This window comes from Mercenaria mercenaria, chromosome 9, assembly GCF_021730395.1.
Source record: "Mercenaria mercenaria strain notata chromosome 9, MADL_Memer_1, whole genome shotgun sequence".
NCBI classification, from domain to species: domain Eukaryota; kingdom Metazoa; phylum Mollusca; class Bivalvia; order Venerida; family Veneridae; genus Mercenaria; species Mercenaria mercenaria.
In genome coordinates, this window is record NC_069369.1 from 41,258,716 (window position 1) to 41,283,287 (window position 24,572).

General features: G+C 38.2%; 1 protein-coding gene across 2 annotated transcripts in view; it reads right to left on the reverse strand.

The window, feature by feature from the left end:
• LOC123546984 (uracil-DNA glycosylase-like) overlaps positions 1-23,257 on the reverse strand; it is a 55,549-nt gene extending 32,292 nt beyond the window's left edge. The window contains exons 1-4 of one of the 2 annotated variants that reach the window (XM_045333695.2): positions 23,095-23,257; positions 10,523-10,765; positions 3,994-4,089; positions 496-550 (exon numbers count right to left, since the gene is read on the reverse strand). In XM_045333695.2, coding sequence (XP_045189630.2) covers positions 496-550; positions 3,994-4,089; positions 10,523-10,765; positions 23,095-23,202 — 502 coding nt within the window. In that variant the 5' untranslated portion in view covers positions 23,203-23,257. Of the gene's footprint in view, positions 1-495; positions 551-3,993; positions 4,090-10,522; positions 10,766-22,850; positions 22,985-23,094 lie in introns of those variants that run through there. The other variant, XM_053551305.1, reaches the window with a different exon arrangement.
• Between the last annotated feature and the right edge of the window lie 1,315 nt (positions 23,258-24,572).

Sequence of the window (24,572 nt, forward strand, 5' to 3'; positions counted from 1 at the left end):
CTGGAAGACCTTATCATGATGCTACAAACCATGTTTCATGAAGATCCATCCAGCAGTTCATGAGAAGTTGTTTAAAGATATTTCTACTTTAGCTCAAGCAGTCACTAAAATGGATCAAGTGCCCCTATATGAATAAAATTGGAAGAGGACCTTATAAGGATGCTACAGACAAGTTTGATGAAGATCCATTGAGCGGTTCCTGAGAAGAAGTCTTTTTAAGGTTTTACTATCTGCTGAGGAGTAAGGTTACATACTTTTACTAAAATATGTACGTTAAAAAGGGGTATAAGTGTGTAAAATTTAAATCAGTTATGAAACCCGACTCATGATCCTGTTTAAAAGCATTCTGTCCAATAGTTACAGAGACATCAACTTACATGCAAAACTTTCAAGATGCCAATAGAAGAGTGACAACAGTAGCTCTTACAGTAGAGTTTAAAATACATTCTGTAATTATGTAAAAACCTGAGAAATAAACAAAGAAACTGGTCTTACCATGTGCCTGGTTAGGTCCATGATATGGGTCCTGACCTAATATCACTACCTTCACCTATTCAAATGAAAACAATAATATTTTGTTCATTTAACCACTTACTGTAACTAAATTACATTGCTACTATTTCTTTCAGTTCTAAAATGCACTTTTGCTATGTACAGCAAGTACCAGCCGTAAACACTTTCAGAAGCTATCAATCTGACAGTACACTGAACAGTACACTGATGTAGAAGAAACAGTAAAGTGGTGTAACACATACTAACATTACACAGGTGTAGCAGAAACTAGCAGGGGCGTAGCTAGCCATCTATTCATGTGGATTCATAATTGTGCTAGGGGGTGCGGGGGCATGCCCCCCACACCCTGGAAAATTTTGAAAACAATGGTGCAATCTGGTGCATTCTGAGGTGCTTTATTTAGTACTGAAAATCGACAGTTTAAAGAGCATATATCAACAAATAAACCATTTACTCGGCAGATTTTTCTCTGAAATAGAGCTAAAATATCAAATAAATACAAGCCCGATTATATTCATAATAATCAGATTGTCTAAAAGAAGTCTAATTTTCTGTCCTTTTTGCCAGCAAACTGTATGATTGCATTTTCAATGTCAATATCCATATGTCTGTAACTATGCAACATTGCTAGTCCAGACATTGGGTGACAGCGGTAGATCTCATATAGTTTTTTCACCCTTCTCATGATACTGAACTGCCACTCAGCTGAGTTTGTTGAGACCGCCATGGTGATAAGCACCACCAAAACATATGAAAATGTCTGGATGCAAAGTGTTGTTTGTGTCTTTTAAAGTTGCACTCAGGTCAGAAGGCTTTGTTTCTTCCAAAGACCACCTTACTCTCCAGCGGGCAACTTCACGTCTGAAACTTTCACAATCTGCACTGAAGTCATCATGGAATCTTCTTGACTTGGTATCAGGTACTGTGCTTTGAATCTGTCACTGCCGATCGATTACAAGGTGATCTTCCAGTTCTACAACCAGATGGTCAACGAACGGATAGTATAGTACCATTTTCCAGTATTCCGAGACGGAATCGGCGGGAACGTTGCTACGGTGGTACCACTTCCTGCACCTTGGCCATGCTTTGCCGTATAGCTCACACAGCGTCGTCCGCTCTCTTGGCACAGGATGTTGCTATAAGAACCTGGCTCTCCCTGGCTGCCTCGACTAAGTCGATGTTTTGCTTCTGTAAAAGTTTATTCAGTGGCATTACACCCTGAAGCACGAGCTCAACAACAACCAGAGAGACGATAAAGTCGAACCCAAGGATGCTGCACCTATAGCTGCGCGCCTTGGAGTCTCCTTCTCGCTCTAGCACCTCGAGGGCATTTACTATAGTGGTGAATGCAGCTTTAAAGATGTAAAGCGAGTCCGCAAGACTGGCCCATCTTGTCTGCAGTATGTGTAAACTTTGTTTGATTTTTTTTGGTCAGAATCATGTGGATTCAGTCGCGTACTACGCGCCTGACTAGCAGTACATTGGTGTAGCAGAAAGTAATAGTACACAGGTGTAGCAGAACCTGGTAGTACATGGGTGTAGCAGAAACTGCGGTACATGGCTGTACAGAACTGACAGTGCATGGGTGTAGCAGAAAATGACAGTACAGGGGTGTAGCAGAAACTGACAGTGCGTGGGTGTAGCAGAAACTGACAGTACAGGGATGTAGCAGAAACTGACAGTGCATGGGTGTAGCAGAAACTGACAGTACAGGGGTGTAGCAGAAACTGACAGTACATGGGTGTAGCAGAAACTGACAGTACAGGGGTGTAGCAGAAACTGACAGTGCATGGGTGTAGCAGAAATTGACTGTACAGGGATGTAGCAGAAACTGACAGTACATGGGTGTAGCAGAAACTGACAGTACATGGGTGTTGCAGAAACTGACAGTGCATGGGTGTAGCAGAAATTGACTGTACAGGGATGTAGCAGAAACTGACAGTACAGGGGTGTAGCAGAAACTGACAGTACATGGGTGTAGCAGAAACTGATAGTACAAGGATGTAGCAGAAACTGATAGTTCAAGGATGTAGCAGAAACTGACAGTACAGGGATGTAGGAAAAACTGACAGTACATTGGTGCAACTGAAACTGATAGTACAGGGATGTAGCAGAAACTGATAGTACAGAGATGTAGCAGAAACTGACAGTACATTCTAAAATTTGTTATATACACCAATTAAAATGAACAAAAGATAACAAAAGTTGCCACAGGAGTGACAAACTATACCCCCACAATAAGGCCTCGTTACAGAACTATGCCAATGTCAAAGCAGAATTTGCTTGACCTTTGACCTACTGACCTCAAAATCATAGGGGTCATCTGTTGGTCATGATCAACCTCCCTATGAAGTTTCACGATCCTCGGCCCAACATTCTCAAGTTATTTTCCTGAAACGGTTTAAATGTTCCAGGTCACATTGACCATTTGTTTCAGGTCACTGTGACCTTGACCTTTGACCTACTGATCTCAAAGTCGAACTTGACCTGTATTTGATCATCTAACACCTGTGTACCAAAATTTATGATCCTAGACCCAAGCATTCTCAAGTTATCATCCGGAAACCGTTCAACAGTTCCAGGTCACTGTAACCTTGACCTTCAACCTACTGACCTAAAGTTTATCTTGACCTGCATTTCATGGTGTTACATCTGTGTACCAAAAGTTATGATCCTAGGCAAAAGCGTTCTCAAGTTATCATCTGGAAACCGTTTAATTGTTCAGGGTCATTGTGACCTTAACCTTTGACCTACAGACTTTAAAGTCGAACTGGACCTGATTTTCTAATGTTACACCCATGTACCAAAAATTATTTAGATCTGTCTAGCCTTTCATGAGTTATTGTCCGAAAACCAAGAAAACCAACAGACCGACAAGCTCACTGCTATATACCCCCACAAACTTCGTTTTGTGGGGGTATAAAAAGACATCACATTTACGCCTATTGCAAACTGTTAATCCGTAACGATGACTATATTTCATAAACATTAGGTCACAACTGTGGCCTCTAGAGTGTTCACAAGCTTTTCCTTTGATCTGGCCTACTGACCTAGTTTTTGAACCCACATGACCAAGATTCAAACTAGACCTAGTGGTCATAAAGGCAAACATTCTTACAGAGTTTCATTAAGATTGCATCACAATTGTGGCCTCTGGAGTGTTTACAAGCTTTTCCTTTGATCTGGCCTACTGACCTAGTTTTTGACCCTACATTACCCAGTTTCAAACTTCACCTAGAGATTATCAAGCAAGTTTCATAAAGGTCGGTCAGAAGGACATCTGCACATGTCCACTTTATGTTGATGATGTATACTAAATTTCATTTAAATTGGCTGGAAACTGTAGATGCCAAGTAAAAAGAAGTTAGATGGACCAATTGGCAGATGGACTGGCAGATGGGTGGTTCAAACACTATGCCTTCCAGGTCTTTGACACAAGGGCATACAAAAATGGTAATAATACTAAGGTATAACACTTACATCATTAACAGTACATGCCTTTGTCCAGCTGAACACATTCTCTGGCTGCGGATAAACTGTTCCTTTGCTTCTCTCTGACATCACAAACTTGTTCAACTGCAATCATTGAATACATAAAGACATCTTGAGAAAATTCATTAATTTATTGAAGGTGTTTACTGGAATTAATGTTGCTGGCAAAGTAAACAGGAGATATAGATTGTTCATGGTATTGTGGAATATTTATAGACTTGGTGTTACTAGAACTATTACTACGGGCATACTCAGTTCCTTATATTACAACACAGCCTTTTCGGAAAACTGATTAAAATTATAAGCTGAATTATCTCTTTATAATCAAGGTGAAATAAAATAAGCATATATAATAAAACACAGAGGTTAAATTACACAACTTTTATCTCAAACCTGTACAAATTGCCATATACATTGTACCAGTGAATGTGCAAAATATATGCATACATCAAAAATTTATGAATCAAAACAAACTTATTAACTCTGAAGAAACAAGAGCTCGTAGAACACGAAATGACCCCCTTGATGCATTCAGTAATTGCACAAGGAACAGAAATTATTTGTCACTGTGCACTGGATGTTTGACGTACTGGCCTAAAATCAATAATTATGGGTCATGTACCAATCATAAGTAAACTCAGTATCCAATGTGATCTTAGACCAAAGCATTCTCCAGTTACTTGGCAAAAAAAAGTTCTACTGTTCTGGGTCAATGTGCCCACCTGTGTATAAGTCTTTAAGTGTGCTTGTATGACGTAATGGTACAAGTATTGATAGGTTTCTTCTATGTTAGCCGTCACACATATTCTTTAGCCTAAGGCAATAGTTAGACAGTACAACTCTGATATAATACGCCAAAAATCAAGGCTCTAGCTATTATTGATTCAGAGAAGAAGATGAATGTAGTCCAAATTTGAAGCCTGTACCTTCAAAAATGTGAAAGTAGGTCACTAGGTCAATGTCAAGGTCAAAGTTTATTTCGGTACACAAACCTATGCATGTGGTCCAAATTTGAAGGCTGTAGCTACAGAAATGTGAAAGTAGGTCACTAAGTAAAGATCAAGGTCAAAGTTCATTTCGGTACACAAAACTATGCATGTGGTCCAAATTTGAAGGTTGTAGCTTGAGAAATGTGAAAGTAGATCAATAGGTCAAAATCAAGGTCAAATTTCATTTCGGAACACAAAACTATACACGTGGTCCAAATTTGAAGCCTGTACCTTCAAAAATGTGAAAGAAGGTCACTAGGTCAATGTCAAGGTCAAAGTTTATCTCGGTATTCAAATCTATGCATGTGGTCCAAATCTGAAGGCTGAAGTACAGAAATGTGGAAGGAGGTCAAGATCAAGGTCAAAGTTCATTTCGGTACAGAAAACTATGCATGTGGTCCAAATTTGAAGGCTGTAGCTTAAGAAAGGTGAAAGTAGGTCACTAGGTCAAAATCAAGGTCAAATTTCATATCAGAACACAAAACTATGCATGTGGTCCAAATTTGAAGGCTGTAGCTACAGAAATGCAAAAGTAGGTCACTAGGTCAAGATCAAGGTCAACTCATGTCACGGTTCATCTAGCCACTCAAAACTATACATGTGGTCCAAATTTGAATCTTGTAGGATATGGACAAGAAGATTTTTAAGGTTTAAACTATGTGACCCCTGGGGCAGGGCCATATTTGGCCCTAGGGGGATAATTTAAACAAACTTGATAGAGAACCACTAGATGATGCTATATTACAAATATCAAAGCCCTAGGCTTTGTGGTTTTGGACAAGAAGATTTTTAAAGCTTTTCCCTATATAAGTCTATGTAAACCATGTGACCCCCAGGGCGGGGCCATATTTGACCCTAGGGGAATAATTTGAACAAACTTAGTAGAGGACCACTAGATGACGTCACATACAAAATATCAAAGCCCTAGGCCCTGTGGTTTTGGACAAAAAGATTTTCAAAGTTTTTCCCTATATAAGTCTATATAAACCATGTGACCCCCGGGGCGGGGCCATATTTGACCCTGGTAGAGGACCACTAGATGATGCTACATACCCAGGGATTTTTTTACCTTTTCAAACCTGAGGCCCGGGGCCCATTCAGTTGGGAAAAATGGTGCGTAAAACCTGAAAATTGGGAAATTTCAAAACTAAGTTAGTTTAACCATCATATGACATTTTTAAGGCCGATTTTGGGGCCGAATTTCGACCCCATCCCAATTGTAAAAATCTGCATATTTTCCCAATTCTAAGGGTTATATTTCCCAAAAAATCTGTCAAAAATAACAATATTGCTTAAAGTTTCAAAAAATATTGCCGGTGACTTCCAATACTGGCTTGATTATATTTCGTTTTGAACCTTTAATATTCCTTTTATTTAACCGAGTTAACGCTGTTCCGCGCCGTACCCGCATATTCGATTAAATCTTGCGAACAGTTACACTGTTCCGTATTCATGACCGCAATCATGTTTAATCAAGCTCGCCAATTTCCACTGGAAATGTAAACATGCCCAGTAATAACAGCAAGGATTACTCGAAAAAATTAACAAAAAAGTACGCTGCCGATAATAAAAAGCTCTCAACTTTCGGTTTTGTACAAAAAGCAATCGCCGAGGAAAAGACAACCACGATTCCGCCCCAGGATTCTGGAATTTTGGTAAGATCGGTGAACACCGATGATGAATTCTCAGATCAAGCCAAAAGTTGCAAAACATCAAGTCTTGACAAAACTGTGCAAGAACATGACGCTGGTACTGACCCTCCATTATCCGATCCTTCAATGTCTGTAAGTGCATCATTAGATGATGAATCCTCAGATCAAGCCAAAAGTTTAAAAACACCAAGTCTTGACAAAACTGTGCAAGATTGCCAAGAATATGACACTGGTACTGACCTTCCAGTATCTGTCCCTTCAATGTCTGCAAGCCCAGCATTGAAAAAGGACCAGCATAGAATCAGTTCAGTTGCATTCATTTATTCAAAGTTGATGTTTCAAGGATACAGAAAAATAAAGTTAAAACAAATTTGTTTTGATAAAGAATTTTGTTCTGAAAGTGTTAGTTTAAAACAAGATTTCATAGAAATTTGATACAATATAATAATGTAAATGATTGGTAAAAATTTCCTTTTCCATCTTTTTTTTCATTACACTTTAATCTTAAATGTCTCCTTGAGTCAGGTGAAATATATTATTACCAATTTCCTTGCAGGCAGAGAAGAATCACTTGTAATGCTGAAGTTCTTAAAGAGATGCAAAAAGATGAGGTGTTGAAGAATTGTTTCCCAAGGGTCTATGAATTGTTAGAATACAGCCTTTTGATACCAGCATCCACAGCAGTGGTGGAGAGGGGCTTCAGTCTTATGAATGATATATGCACTCCCCTGAGATCAAGGCTTACCCAACAACACCTCACCTACTTGATGATGCTCATCAGTGAAGGACCTGAGTCCCTCACTGAGGAAATGCTAGAGAATCTAGTAGAAACTTTCAACAAGAGGACCATGATGGTCCTGAATCGCTCACCTCTTCCCACATGACCCAGTTTTGAGTATGACGTCGTTTTTTCTATTATTTGACATAGTGACCTAGTTTTTGGGCTCATGTGACCCAGTTTTGAACTTGACCTAGATATTATCAAGATAAAAATTCTGACCAATTTTCATGAAGATCCATTGAAAAATATGGTCTCTAGAGAGGTAACAAGGTTTTTCTATAATTTGACCTATTGACCTAGTTTTCGAAGGTACGTGACCCTGTTTTGAACTTTACCTAGATATCATCAAGGTGAACACTCTCACTAATTTTCATTAAGATCTCATGAAAAATATGGCCTCTAGAGAGGTCACAAGGTTTTTCTATTTTTATACCTACTGGCCTAGTTTTTGACTGCACGTGACCCAGTTTCGAAACTGACCTAGATATCATCAAGGTGAACATTCAGATCAATTTTCATGAAGATCCATTGAAAAATATGGCCTCTAGAGAGTTCAAAAGATTTTAATAATTTTAGACCTACTGACCTAGTTTTTGACCGCAGTTGACCCAGTTTCAAACTTGATCTAGATATCATCAAGATGAACATTCAGACCAACTTTCATACAGATCCCATGAAAAGTATGGCCTCTAGAGAGGCCACAAGGTTTTTTTATTATTTGACCTACTGACCTAGTTTTTTAAGGCACGTGACCCAGTTTCAAACTTGACCTAGATATCATCAAGGTGAACATTCTGACCAATTTTTATGGAGATCCATTCATAAGTATGGCCTCTAGAGAGGTCACAAGGTTTTTCTATTTTTAGACCTAATGACCTAGTTTTTGACCGCACATGACCCTGTTTCGAACTTGACCTAGATATCATCAAGATGAACATTCAGACCAATTTTCATACAGATCCCATGAAAAATATGGCCTTTAGAGAGGTCACAAGGTTTTTCTATTATTTGACCTACTGACCTAGTTTTTGAAGGCACGTGACCCACTTTCGAACTTGACCTAGATATCATCAAGATGAACATTCAGACCAACTTTCATACAGATCCCATGAAAAATATGGCCTCTAGAGAGGTCACAAGGTTTTTCTATTATTTGACCTACTGACCTAGTTTTTGATGGCACGTGACCCACTTTCGAACTTGACCTAGATATCATCAAGGTGAACATTCTGACCAATTTTCATGAAGATCTCATGAAATATATGGCCTCTAGAGAGGTCATAAGGTTTTTCTATTTTTAGACCTACTGACCTAATTTTTGTCCGCACGTGACCCAGTTTCGAACTTGACCTAGATATCATCAAGATGAACATTCAGACCAACTTTCATACAGATCCCATGAAAAATATGGCCTTTAGAGAGGTCACAAGGTTTTTCTATTATTTGACCTACTGACCTAGTTTTTGGTGGCACGTGACCCAGTTTCGAACTTGACCTAGATATCATCAAGGTGAACGTTCTGACCAATTTTCATGAAGATCTTGTGAAATATATGGCCTCTAGAGAGGTCACAAGGTTTTTCTATTTTTAGACCTACTGACCTAGTTTTTGACGGCACGTGACCCAGTTTCGAACTTGACCTAGATATCATCAAGGTGAACATTCTGACCAATTTTCATGAAGATCTTGTGAAATATATGGCCTCTAGAGAGGTCACAAGGTTTTTCTATTTTTAGACCTACTGACCTAGTTTTTGATGGCACGTGACCCAGTTTCGAACTTGACCTAGATATCATCAAGATGAACATTCTGACCAACTTTCATAAAGATCCCATGAAAAATGTGACCTCTAGAGTGGTCACAAGCAAAAGTTTACGGACGGACGGACGGACGCACGGACGACGGACGACGGACACCGCGCGATCACAAAAGCTCACCTTGTCACTTTGTGACAGGTGAGCTAAAAATAAAAAAAGAGAAAAATTGACTTGTAAACATAGTGACTTACAATGCTGATTGAAATAAATGTCATATGATGGTTAAACTAACTTAGTTTTGAAATTTCCCAATTTTCAGGTTTTACGCATCATTTTTCCCAACTGAATGGGCCCCGGGCCCCAGGTTTGAAAAGGTAAAACAATTACCAAATATCAAAGCCCTAGGCCCTGTGGTTTTGGACAAGAAGATTTTCGGGCCAGCAAGAAGATTTTTAAAGTTTCCACTATATACATATAGGGAAAAGTGATCAAGCCCTCTGGCGGGCATGTTTTTTGATGAATCAAAATAATCTGAACAATCTTGGTAGAGGGTCACACAAGGAACATTTGTGTAAAATTATTCTTAAATCGGGCCAACAGTTTCACACAAGAAGATTTTTAAAGTTTCCATTATATACATATAGGGAAAAGTGACCACTCCCTCTAGCGGCCATGTTTTTAGACAAATCAATATAATTTGAACAATCTTGGTAGAGGGTGACATAAAGACCATTTGTGTGAAATTATTTCAAAATCGCACCATCGGTTTAGGAAATGATTTTCTATTTTTAGCTCTAGGGGCCCCTATGTGCAACCAAGCGGTACTGTTTGAATAACTTTGGTAGAGGACCATCCAAGGAACATCCACAGCAAGTTTCATCAAAATCCATTCAGTGGTTATGGAGATGTCTTTTAAACCCAATTGTTGACGACCGATGGACGCCAGACGCAGCGTGATCACAATAGCTCACCATAAGCATTGCTCAGGTGAGCTAAAAAATAGGGGTCATCTGGTGGTCATGACCAACCTCCCCATCAACTTTCATGATTCTAGGCCCAAGTGTTCTTGAGTTATCATCCAGAAACCGTTTAACTGTTCCGGGTCACTGTGACCTTGACCTTTGACCTACTAACCTCAAAATCAATAGGGGTCATCTGCTGGTCATGATCAACCTCTCTATCAACTTTCATGATCCTAGGCCCAAGTGTTCTTGTGTTATTATCCGGAAACCAATTGGTCTACGGACAGACCGACCGACCGTCATCTGCAAAACAATATATCCCACCTTTTTTGAAGGGGGGCATAATAAGAGTGTATGGTTTACAAAAGTTCCATACTTTTTCAAAGTATGGTTTTGAAAACTCATCTTGCAAAGCTTCTTTCCATGATTCCCCAACATTGACTAATATTCCACCAGGATCTGAGTGTTTGGTTGCCAATTTGGCAAGAGCTTTCTGTCGGTTTTCCTCAATCCTCTGCTTCTGTTCTGGACTTAATGAAATGTTCACATTTTCTTTACCCGCCTTTGGGGAGTTTTCCCCATCATCAAGTTTTGGCTTTTTTGTCGGTTTGTCTACTAACTGAAATAAGAAACAAACAAATGTGTACAGAAAAACAAGAGGGCCAAGATGGCCCTAGGTTGCTCACCTGAGAAACATACCATAACAGTGTAAACATGTTTGACCTAGTGATTTCATGGAAACAAATATTCTGGCCAATTTATATTAAGATTGGACCAAAAATGGGGTCTCTCGAGTTTAAACAAGTACTGTATTTGATATGACCTAGTGACCTAGTTTTTGACCACATATGACCCATATTCAAACTTAACCTAGATTTTATCAAGGCAATCATTCTGACCAAATTTCATGAAGATCAATTGAAAAATACAGCCTCTATCGCATACACAAGGTTTTTCTTTGATTTGACCTAGTGACCTAGTTTTTGAACTCAGATGACCCATATTCAACCCCGACATAGATTTCATCAAGGCAATCATTCTGACCAAATTTCATGAAGATCAATTTAAAAATACAGCCATTATCGCATACACAAGGTTTTTCTTTGATTTGACCTAGTGACCTAGTTTTTGAACCCAGATGACCCATATCTGAAATTGACCTAGATTCCATCAAGGCAATCATTCTGACCTAAATTTCATGAAGAACATTGAAAAATACAGCCTCTGTCACATACATAAGGTTTTTCTTTGATTTGACCTAGTGACCTACTTTTTGACCCCAGATGACCAATATTCAAACTCGACCAAGACTTCATCAATGCAATCATTCTGACAAAAATTTATGAAGAAGGTTGAGGACCATAAGACAATACAAACCAAATATCAAAGGCCTATGTCTTGTGGTTTCAGACAAGAAGATTTCTAAACTTTTTTTCCTATATGTCTATGTAAAACTTGGGACCCCCAGGGCGGGGCCACATTTGAACCTAGGGGGATAATTTGAACACTCTTGGTAGAGGACCACTAGATGATGCTACATACCAAATATCAAAGCCCTAGGCCGTGTGCTTTTGTACAAGAAGATTTTCAAAGTTTTCCCTATATAAGTCTATGTAAACCATGTGACCCCCAGGGCGGGGCCATATTTGACCCTAGGGGAATAATTTGAACACCCTTGGTAGAGGACCACTAGATGATGCTACATACCAAATATAAAAGCTACATACCAAATACAAGAGGGTCATGATGACCCTGGATCGCTCACCTGAGTAATACGAGCTACATGTTTCAAATGTCAAACTGATGATCTTTAGAATTTTTTTTGAAGATTTTCCGATGTGCAATCAAGTAACCACTGAGGCGGGGCCAATTTTACCCCGGGGGTCATGATTTGAACAAAGTTTGTATAAGTCTACTAGGCAATGGTATCTATCAAATATCTAAGATCTAGGCCTTCTGGTTTATTTTAAGCAAATTTATGAAGATTTCCCTATGTACAATCAAGTAACCCCTGGGGCTGGGTCAATTTGACCCTGGGGGGTCAAGATTTCAACAAATTTTGTTGAGGTCCACTAGGCAATGCTACATGTCAAATATTAAGCTCTAGGCCTTCTGGTTTATTTTTAGAAAATTCTGAAGATTTTTCTAAGTACAATCAAGTAACCCCATGGGGCGGGGTCAATTTGACCCCTGGGGTCATGATCTGAACAAATTTTGTACAAGTCTACTAGGCAATGCTACACGATAAATATCTAAGATCTAGGCCTTCTGGTTTATTTTAAGAATTTTTTTGAAGATTTTCCTATGTAAAATCAAGTGACCCCTGGGGCGGGGTCAATTCTGACCCCGGGGGTCATGATTTGAACAAATTTTGTAGACGTCCACTAGGCAATGCTACAAGTCAAATATCTAAGGTTTATTTTTTTTAAAAATTTGAAGATTTTCCTATAGAAATCTACGTAAAATCAAATGACCCCTGGGGCGGGGCTAATTTTAATCCCGGGGTCATGATTTGAACAACTTTAGTAGAGGTCCACTAGGCAATGCTACTTGTCAAATATCTAAGCTCTAGGTCTTCTGGATTTTGAGAAGATTTTTTAAGATTTTCCTATGTAAAATCATATGACCCCTCGGGCGGGATCAATTTTGACCCCGGAATCATGATTTGAACAAACTTGGTAGAGGTCCACTAGGCAATACTTCACACCAAATATCTAAGCTCTAGGGCTTCTGGTTTTTGAGAAGATTTTTAAAGTTTTTCCTTTCGGTTGCCATGGCAACCAGAGTTCTGCATGGAATTCTATTTTTTGAACAATTTTTGTAGAGCTTCACCCAAGGAACATTCCTGTGAAGTTTGGATGAAATTGGCCTAGCGGTTTATTAGGAGATGTCGTTTAAAGTAAAAGTTTATGGACGGACGACGGACGGTGAGTGATCACAATAGCTCACCCTGAGCCTTTGGCTCTGATGAGCTAATAAAAGCCCTATGACCTGTGGTTTTGGACAAGAAGATTTTTAAAGATTTTCCTTTCGGTTGCCATGGCAACCAGAGTTCTAAATGGAATTCAATTCTTTGAACAATTTTTAAAGAAGACCATCCAAGGAACATCCTGTGAAGTTTCATCAAAATTGGCCTGATGGTTTAGGAGGAGATGTTGTTTAAAGGAAAGTGTGGACGGACGCCGGACATTGAGCGATCACAACAGCTCACCCAGAACCTTTGGCTCAGGTGAGCTAAAAATATCTGACTGTCAAATTGTTTTGACTACAAGTCTATTTGCATAAATCTTTATAACCACAATGGCAGTAGCACAGGTGCTAGACACATCAATCAATAAGCCTATAAAGATATCTTTATATAGGGGAATTCCTGAGAAATACAGACGATTTCAGTGTATGCAGACTGTTTACGTCACTGCAAGTTTGGGAAGCCCCAAACCTAATTGGATTTAGTATTGTTCAATCAGAACATCTCTATGGATATCCGAAACAAGAGGGTCATGTTGACCCTGAATCGCTCACCTGAGTAACATGAGCCACATGTTTCAAATGGCAAACTGATGCTAAAATATTAGAAAGTAGGTCAGTTGATCACATTCATGGTCACTGTAGGTCAGTTTAAGATAGGTATGCAAAACTGCACATGTCTTCCAAAGGTCAGTAGGTCAAGGTCACAGTAATCACTTGGGTACATCAGGTAAATATAATTAAACAGTCTAGGAAATATGATTTGAAAATGTTTGAAGTATTTTTTCCTATATAACTAATATAACAAGTGACCACCAGGGCGGGGCCTCTTTTCACCCCAGGGGCTTAATTTGAACAATCCTGTTAGAGGTCCACTAGGCAATGATACATACCAAATATCAAAGGCCTAGGCCTTAAACTTTCAGACAAGAAGATTTCTATTTTTTTCCCTATATAAGTCTATATTAAACTTGGGACCCCCGGGGCAGGGCCTCTTTTCACCCCAGGGTAATAATTTGAATAATTTTGGTACAGGACCACAAGACAATGCTACATACCAAATATCAAAGGTCTAGGTCTTTTGGTTTTAGACAAGTATATTTTTAAAGTTTTCTCCTATATAAGTCTATGTAAAACTTGGGACCCCCGATGCGGGCCTCTTTTCATCCCAGAGGCACAATTAGAACAATCTTCATATAGGACCAAAAGGCAAAGCTACATACAAAATATCAAAGGATTAAGTCTTGTACTTTCAGACAAGAAGATTTTTAAAGTTTTTTCCTATAAAAGTCTATGTAAAACTTGAGGCACCCCCGAGGCGGGGCCTCTTTTCACCCCAGGGTAATAATTTGAACAATTTTGGTAAAGGACCACAAGGCAATGCTACAAACCAAATATCAAAGGTCTTGGTCTTTTGGTTTTAGACAAGAAGATTTTTAAAGTTTTTTCCTATATAAGTCTATGTAAAACTTGTAACCCCCGGGGTGGGGCCTTTTTTCACCCTAGGGGCACAATTTGAACAATCTTGATAGAGGACCAAAAGATGATGTCACACGCCAAATATCAAGGCTCTATGTCTTGCGGTTTTGGACAAGAGGATTTTTTAAAGATTTTCCTTTCAGTTGCCATGGCAACCAGAGTTCTGCATGGAATTACATTCTTTGAATAATTTTGAAAGGGGACCACCCAAGGATCATTCCTGTGAAGTTTGGTGTAATTCTGCCCAGTGGTTTTCAAGAAGATTTTTTTTTTAGAAAATGCTGACAGACACACGACGGACGACGGACATCGAGCGGTCACAAAAGCTCACCATGAGCCTTTGGCTCAGGTGAGATAAAAATGCACACTGGCTATAGTAATGGTCTGAGATAATGCTTAATATTAAAATAATAATTCACGATGATCAATTCTGGGGTAATACAGACACGGAAGGCATAACACGGACATCAGGGTTAGAAAACTCGGACGTATAATGTTATACTGGGTAAAACTCAGACATAAAATTTTACATGTAGTAAAATATTTGTCCTTATTTCAATGATGTCCAGTGTTTCACCGGATTTCCCCTATATATACACTGGGACCCCTTTATAACGCCTATCGATGGGATCCAAGGTTCCTGACCGGCGGATCTAATGTGGTTGGCTGGTTGGCCATATACGCAATATCCCACCCACCCTTAATGCATTAGACATATTTTTGAATGCTGCTACATGTTGTATGAGAAATTCTATGCATATAAACGGGACATTTATTTACCTTATATGCTACTGGAGAATATGAAAAAAAGATTATAACCATGTTAGCTTCCCATTTCGTCATGATTCTAAAAGAAAGTTGATATTGTGTATCCCGAAAACAGACATGTAAACTATGTGAGAAGTGCGTGGAGGTGAATATTACAATGCAATAGCGTAGCTGAAGGGTTTTTTAAACAAGTAGAATAATAACAAGAGGGCCATGATGGCCCTATATATCGCTCACCAGAGTTGATCTGGCCTATTGACCTAGTTTTTGACCCCACATGACCAAGAGTTGAACATCAAGACAAACATTCTGATTAAATTTCATTACGATTTGGTTACAACTGTGGCCTGTAGAGATTTCACAAGCTTTTCCTTTGATTGACCAGGTGACCTAGTTTTTGACATCACATGACCCAGATTCGAACTTGACCTACACATTATCAAAACATTCTGACTAATTCTCATGAGTTTCAAACTTAAATTGTGGTCTCTAGAGTGTTGAAAAGATTTTCCTTTGATCTGGCCTAGTAACCTAGTTTTTGACCCCACATGACCCAGATTCAAACCTGACCTAGAAATGATTAAGACAAACATTCTGACCCAGTTTCATCAAGATTGAGATACAACTGTGGCCTCTAAAGAGTTCACATGCTTTTCCTTTGATTTGACCAGGTGACCTAGTTTTTGACCACACATGACCCAGATTCAAACTTGACCTAGAAATCATCATGCCAAACTTTCTAAGTTTCATAAATATTGGGACACAACTGTGGCCTCTAGAGTGTTCACAAGCTTTTCCTTTGATTTGACCAGGTGACCTAGTTTTTGATCCAACATGACCCAGTTTCGAACTTGACCTAGAGATCATCAAGACTAACATTCTGACTAAGTTTCATAAAGGCTGGATTAAAAATGTGGTCTCTAGAGTGTTCACAAGGTTTTCCCTTGATCTGACATACTGACCTAGTTTTTGACCCCACATGACAGATCATCAAAACTAACATTCTGACCAAGTTTCATAAAGATTGGGGCACAAATGTGGTCTCTAGTGTTCACAAGCTTTTCCTTTGATCTGATTTACTAACCTAGTTTTTGACCCCACATGACCCAGTTTCGAACTTGACCTAGAGATCATCAAGACATTCTGACCAAGTTTCATAAAGATTGGGTCACAAATGTGGTCTCTAGAGTGTTCACAAGCTTTTCCTTTGATCTGACCTAATGACCTAGTTTTTGACCCCACATGACCCAGTTTCGAACTTGACCAGAGATCATCAAGACTAACATTCTAACCAAGTTTCATAGACTGGGTCACAAATGTGGCCTCTAGAGTGTTCATAAGGCAAATGTTGATGGACGCCAGAAGACGCTCGACGGACGCCGGACAATGTCGGTCACAATAGCTCACCTTGAGCACATTGTGCTCTGGGGAGCTAAAAATATTATAAGAGAAAAATTGCGGACAGTGATTTTTTATTCACTTAAATTTTCATGTCGTCCGCTTAATTGGTGCAAAGTTGAACGGTTTGATAGTTGACTGAACAATATTTATGCAATGCAAACAATCTAATTCTGACATGCTCCTGATTGCCTATTGCCACATGCCTATATTTATTCAAAGTTTAACAAAGGCGTTACAGAAACAAGTAAGCTGGCAGACGATTATTGATTTTCGTCACAGTTGTCATGGCAAAGGTGTCAGGTACACAGGTAGTTGTATCGCTGGTTATGATCAAAATAAGTTATGTCCGCGAGCGCCGATTTTTTTCTTTTGGTCTTGGAAGCCCAAGAGCATACAGCGTTATACCGAATACAGCGGTATATCGAATAGCGTTATAAAGGGTTTCGAGAGTATAGGCTTATTAAGTAAAATATCTGATTATGTGTATTGCACCTGTGGGCAGTGACATTTCATCAGTTCATTTCAGTACATTATCCTGTAGCAGGAGTAGACTAGCTTACTGTCATTGAGCTTTTTAATTTCTTACATTTAATTGCAGCCACTGCGACATTACAGTTTGACCTATCACGCTATGAAACAAACTGTATGCATTGGATTTTAGTTACAGTTTGACCTGTCACACTATAAACAGGTCTAAGAAAGTGGTATATTTACAGACATCTGTAAATTTACAGATAATCTATAAATTGACAGATTTTTCAATCAATAAATTTTCAGAATGTGTGTATGAAAACTGATGAAATTATACTTATTCTCAAAACCGCAGTTTGAAATTAATGGTTTATTTACAGTATGCATAAATTAAGGTCACTTGTGAGTTTCAGCCATATTTGTTGACTTTGCAATTATAAGAGTCTCGGAAAACCCAGAATATTGACATTAGAAGAATTCAAAGCCATTCGCCAACTGGGTGACTATCTTGAAAGATTGACTTGACCAGCTTTAAATCTGGTTGCACCGGGCGATAGGGGTGCGTACTGGTTCTCTATATGTATTAATACCGGTATTCAGGGTTCGATCGATACATCGGAATGAACGTTCCTGTATCGATCAAAAACAAACTAACTACATGGTAAATGGCCTCAGTAATAGTAATATATTTGTTTACATAAAATAAAGGGAGGTAATTTGTCATAAATTCAGTCAAAAGTTATCTACCCTGATTGTCAGAGTCCATCTGATGGCACAAATGACATTTCAAATCAGTATCTTCATTGGTTACTGAGCACCCATTCTAATTTGAAACAAAGGGAGGTAATTTTGCATAAAATCAGTCCATAGCTATCTACCCTGATTGCCTCAGTCCAACTAAAGACAATAATGAAATTTCAAATGAGTTCTATAAATATTTACCGAGATAAATCCATTTTTATAAAAATCAGGGGAGGTAATCATGCACTGGTTAGAAGATACAGAGTACAAGCCTATAAAACAATATATTAGTAAAGTATTCTTATCGATAAATGTTATATCAAGAGTTATCTAATATGACTATTTCTTACCATGGAAGACATAAATAACGTTTCAAACCAATCTCATTAGAAGCTGCTAAGGTGTATTCATTTAGATAAAAAATAAAGGGAGGTAGTTTGTCATAAATTCAGTCAATATGTATCTTCACTGATTGTCCAAGTCCATCTGTTGACATAATGAAATTTCAGATCAGTGTCTTCATTAGTTACGGAGATATACCCATTTTAATTTGAAATAAAGGGAGGTAATTTGACATAAAATCAGTCCATAGTTATCTACCCTGATTGCCTCAGTCCAACTAATGACAATTATGAAATTTCAAATAAGTCCTATAACTATAAGTACTTACTGATATAAATCCATTTTGATTACAATCGGGGGAGGTAATCAGATATAAAATAACTCTGGAACCTACGACTGGATCTGACAGATTCGTCATGGAATCCAAGATTTATTGTTGTTGAAGATAGTTAGGAAGTTTGTATCAAATCAAACCATAAATGAAGTCTACTGTACATCTGCTGGTCATAACCAACCTCGCTATCAATTTTCATGATCCTAGGCCCAAACGTTCTCAAGTTACCACCCGGAAACCGTTTAACTGTTTCGTGTTATTGTGACCTTGACCTTTGATCTACTAACCTCAAAGTCGAAACAAGACCTGTATTTAATCATGTTACACCAGTGTATAAAAATTTAAGATCCTAGACCAAAGCATTCTCAAGTTATCATCTGGAAACCGTTTAACTGTTCCGAGTCACTATGACCTTGACCTTTGACCTACAGACCTCAAAGTCGAACTTGACCTGTATTTCATATGTTTCATCTGTGTACAAAAAATTATGATCCTAGGCCCAAGTGTTCTCAAGTTATCATCCGGAAACCATTTAACTGTTCCGAGTCACTGTGACCTTGACCTTTGACCTACAGACCCCAAAGTTGAATTTGACCTGTATTTCATGATGTTACACCTGCGTACCAAAATATATGATCATAGGCCCAAGCATTCTCAAGTTATCATCCGGAAACTGTTTAACTGTTCAGGGTCACTGTGACCTTGACCTTTGACCTATTGACCCAAAATTCGAACTTGACCTGTATTTTCTGATGTCACACCTGTGTACAAAAAATTATTCGTATCGGTCAAGCCTTTCATGAGTTATCATCTGGAACCCACAAAAACCAACGGAACAACCGACCAACCGCCAAGCTCACTCCTATATACCCCGCCCAAACTTCGTTTTGTGGGGGTATAATGAAGCTGCTATTGTGCAGACAAGGTCAAAATAGCTAATTCTGGCCCTTTCAGCGGCTATCACTCTGGAACCCATAAGGGAATCTGGCCAGTTCAAGAAAGGAACCCTGATCTTATGGTGATACAAGTTGTGTGCTAGTTTGGTTAAAATAAAATCATAAATGAAGCTGCTATTGTGCAGACAAGGTCAAAATGGCTAATTCTGGCCCTTTCAGGGGCCATAACTCTGGAACCCATAATGGAATCTGGCCAGTTCAAGAAAGGAACCGAGATCTTATGTTGATACAAGTTGTGTGCAAGTTTGGTTAAAATCAAAGCCTTGAGACGTCTGGTGGTTGCGGGTTTTGGTAGATTTTAGGTCGGTATTAAATCTCCCGCATTGAGCGTACGCAGGCATTGAATGTACTCTATTAAACCTATGTTAAACCTAACCCTAACCTTTAGTCTGTATATTGTACATTCAAAACGTGCGTGCGTACATGCAATAGGGGTGATTTAATGTTGGCAGTTTTAACAAAGCAAATGCCAATCTATAAACAGGGTTCTCGCTAGGATTTTCAAAGTAGGAGTCTGGGACTCCCTTCCTGGAAAAAGTTGGAGTCCCAGTATGAAAAATTGGAGTCCTATATTTTTGCCGGTGGTTACATTAAGTCGTAGCCTTCTGAAGAAGGTTGTAGTTTATATAACTTACAGAGAATGGTCTTCAATGTGATGAATAGTCATGTTGATTACAAAGTGATGAAACAGTAGCTGCACCTTTCAGACTGGTCTCAGAAAAGTTGTATAATTTAAAGATATTGGGAGGAAGGGACCTTGGGTGGATACTCATCTTAAAACTTCTTTACAGAGATTTTTTCTCAGACTGCTGTAAATCTAAATGTCATAACAGGCCTACTTTTATTTTCACTTTTTAATTTCAGTTTATCTTGTTTATTGCTCCCAAGAAACAACTAATTAACAACTGTTACCTTATAAAATTCCATTCATGTAAAAAGATGAAGGAATAACATTTCAAAACAAAGTCTAATTTATTCAAGTGAAATAAAATAATAAACAATTCATTATCAGATCTCTTCATCAATGACATAAACTAGGCTACATATGCATTTTTGCAACATACTTCTAAAACGTCATACCAATCAGCTACAAATAAACAAATGTATAATTTTATACATCTTTGATCATACCAATTGCTTATTTAAACCGGCGTGTAAGCATTACCAGGGCTACTTTCAGTTTCACTTTCAATATGTAGATTCAACACGCGAGTTTTTCTGATGCTAACTGCGACATAATCACATTAGAATGTTCAAACTTTGTGATTTGGTTGATATAATACCCAAAATTTTATCCATGACATTGAATGGATGCATTACAAAAAACATTTCAAACGTCGACATCTTTCGGTCAATTAAAATGTGGAAACAAAGCGATATTTATTTATAAATCATAATTCGGGAACGGCTACGAAAAACATCACAATTAGTTCAGTTACACTGACCTTCTTCAGTATTCATTTAATCCAATTATCTAAATTTGCGGCGAATGCAAGAAGCATAAGTAAGCCGCGTGTTGTGTACATTAATTGACCAACACACTTACCACAATCAAAGGCGTGTTGTCGCGTGTTGATTAAATCTATTACGTAATAAACAGTACTACCCCAATCTACCCTGCGATTATTGGAAAACAATGATTTCTAATTGGTCGAGAGCGCCAAGCAGCCACTGAAACTCCGCCTTTAATTGTCCAACAGTTATTTTGTGTACTCAGTAAGCTATGCGTCCGACAATTTTTACGCGTCCTTAGGACTCGTGGTTGGAATATTTTGGCATCATTTTCCGAAAAGTATGCGTACAAATATGCAGAATTAAGCGTTCCCGAGAACCCTGTATAAATATACATGTATGAGAAACAAATACAAATGTGCCTCATACACTATCTAAGATGAATTCTGCCTGACCTTACATGAACTTATCTAAATTATTGCCATCTGGAAATCAGTGATGTAAGTATGGGCTAGAATACCTTATCATTGGTAGATCTGGTCAGTGTGAATGTAATATGTTTTAAAGCTACATTGACAAGAAAAATACTTTTATTCAATATTTTTATAAGAAATTACGACAAAGAGCAAGATATAAGCTATTTTAAACATCATTCTTTGTTTAAGAAAAATAGGGTACCATGTAAAGTGCTTGGTATTTTGCTAATAATATTATCCAAATATTCCATGTTGGTCATTAACAAAATTGTACTGAAGCCGTCGAAAACCCCGTTTTTTATACATACTTGTTTAAAAATGAAAGAAAATGCATTACCATGGAAACACGAGCCCCGCGACATATAAATTTTAAGCTTATAATAGAAAGCTAAGGCTAAAAAAAAAAAATATGTGTGGTTCAGGTAACATTGGTAAAAAAAATAGGGTAGGTAGGTAGGCTTTTTTTTTTTTTTTTTTTTTCCCCTTCGACGCCAGTTGGTACAGACATTGTTGGTCACAACTCTGTGAGATATGCACATGGAAAGCATCTCAACAATATATGCAATTCTAAGTGGCATTCTGTTATAAATAGGCTACTACATGGTGCCAGGATGGTCTAGTGGTTAAGACATAATCCGTTCTCTGGATTAAAACCAAGGTTCAAATCCTTGTCCAGGCAAACAGGCCTCATACAAAAATGCTACTTAATCTGCAGTTGAGTTCTGCACGGATTTCAATGCTTTATCCAATAAACCAAAAAGAACTTTCAAAGGGATATTCCAGTGAAGTTTGATCAAAATTGGCAACATGGTCTTAATATATGTGACCAATGGCCAGGCTCGGGCACTGACTGTTTGTGTGGGGAAATCAGCTCTTCAGTGCTCCAGCCCAAGACCCTGGATGGTCGGTGTGTGATACTGTGTACCATGCGAACACTCGGATGCACAGAGTTCTCCAAAATACAAGTCAGTTGTCAAGCACTATTGATTACTAATTGCTAACTACATATAAATCCATATTCAGGAACAATTCAAATCCATATTCAGGACGCTTGCATTGATTCGTATATTTTCGTACTCAATATTTTTCGTACCAGGTTAAAAACCACAAAAAAACTATAAAAAAGTGTTAGGGTCGGCGATGAAAAAATAGGGTCGGTCGGGTTACCTGAACCACACATATTTTTTTTTTTTAGCCTAACATGCTTACAAGTAAAATTATCAGTTATGCAGACTTCTACGGATATCAGTGAAACTAAAGTACACTGAAAAGTGTTAAATATCCGTAAATTTTCCTTCTTCTTTCAATATAAAATACCTTTGGAGGGTCATGTTCTTCAAACCTGGATAAAAACTGATTCAGCGTAGCTTTCATGCTCACAAGTTAACCTACAGATATATCTTTTCAACTTTTATCATATATGTTTTGTGTCCTTGCATTTCGAAAGCTGTTTCGAGGATTCTGATTTTTTACATGAATTTCTAATTTCAATTTGCGGAAGTACACCTTAAACTCAATCCACTCATGTGCCGGACCCCTTTGACATTATAAATTACCCTACCTCGAATTTATCTGAAGATCGCTTTTGCTGCGGGGAGAAAAAACTTAAAATATTCTTCTGGTTACTCATTTTTAAAATGCTGCTGCTTAATATCGTATATCTTCGCATGCAAACATTAAAATGTTGGGCACAAACACAATTTGATGGTAAGCGTTTCGCGACTATGAGCATTTCCCGCAAAAATATGACAATCGGATATGTTTTGGTTTTATCCCATTATAGGTCACAATAAGCTAAATAGTTTTCCCTATATATTCTATATAAAACTGACCTTTTTTAAAGAGCTACCAAACATAGCTAGACCCATTTCAGAGAACAAATCCTTACCCCATTTTAAAGAGTTATAATAAAACTAATATAAAATGAAGAGAAAAGTAGGGGTCATGTATCTTCTAAGAGAGATTTCTCTGGTCACATTTGCTTACTGTAAACCAAAGAAGTATAAAATATTCATTATTTTTATAGCTCTTTGTGTAAACAGACATCAAAATCACACTGCTGTGACCTGGAACTACTACTCATACTAAAATTGAGCTTGACTTCACCAAATACAACCTGCTCTCCCATTTTTCCTACCAAAATGTCAAAAATACATCCACAATGAAATTTAAACAGAAACTAGCTTCAATTTAGACCTCTGTTGCCAAGCCAAGTGAAAAATTAGTGTTCAAATACCTGGCAGCCATTACGCGACTAGACCAGATGGCTCCCACGCTGGTTCCTTTAGTTTAGTTAGGCCTATAATGGTATATCTCACGTAGGTATTACACTAGTAAATAAATTTACTACATGGGCGGGCACTGCTATTGATTTTTTTCAATTTCAGAAAGCGGTCCGCAGTAAACAACTCGAAAACATGAATATTAGCATGAAAAGTGTCTTATTTTATGTAAAATTCATTCCATTAGTGAAATAATGCCCATTTGATCCCCGGTTTATGCGCGTAATTCATTCCACTAATGGAATGAATTTTACATATTCTAATATTCGCATGTTTTCGAGTTGTTTACTTGAAAACGAAAGTAGGGTGTTTATTCTGCAGACTGCTTTCAGAAATGAGGCAATATGAGGGTATCTGACTGCAGAACTCATTAGTCAGCCATGTTGGCTCAAGGTTAAGGTCACAACTCAATGTCAAAGGTTTGAGCCTTCCATTTTGTGTCTGCTTCTATTTCCTAAACCCCTTGATGGATTTTCATGAAACTTTAGTCAAATGATCACCTTATCAAGACGATGTGCAGAACTTATATGTCAGTGGTGTTGACTCAAGGTCAAGGTCACAATGCAAGGTCAACAGATTGAGCTCTGTATCTCCTAAACCCCTTGAAGGATTTTCATGAAACTATGGTCAAATGATCAAATCATCTAGACGATGTGCAGAACTCATGAGTCAACCAACGGACTGCAGAACTCATGAGTCAGCCATGTTGGCTCAAGTTCAAGGTCACAACTCAAGTTCAAAGGTTTGAGCCTTCGCC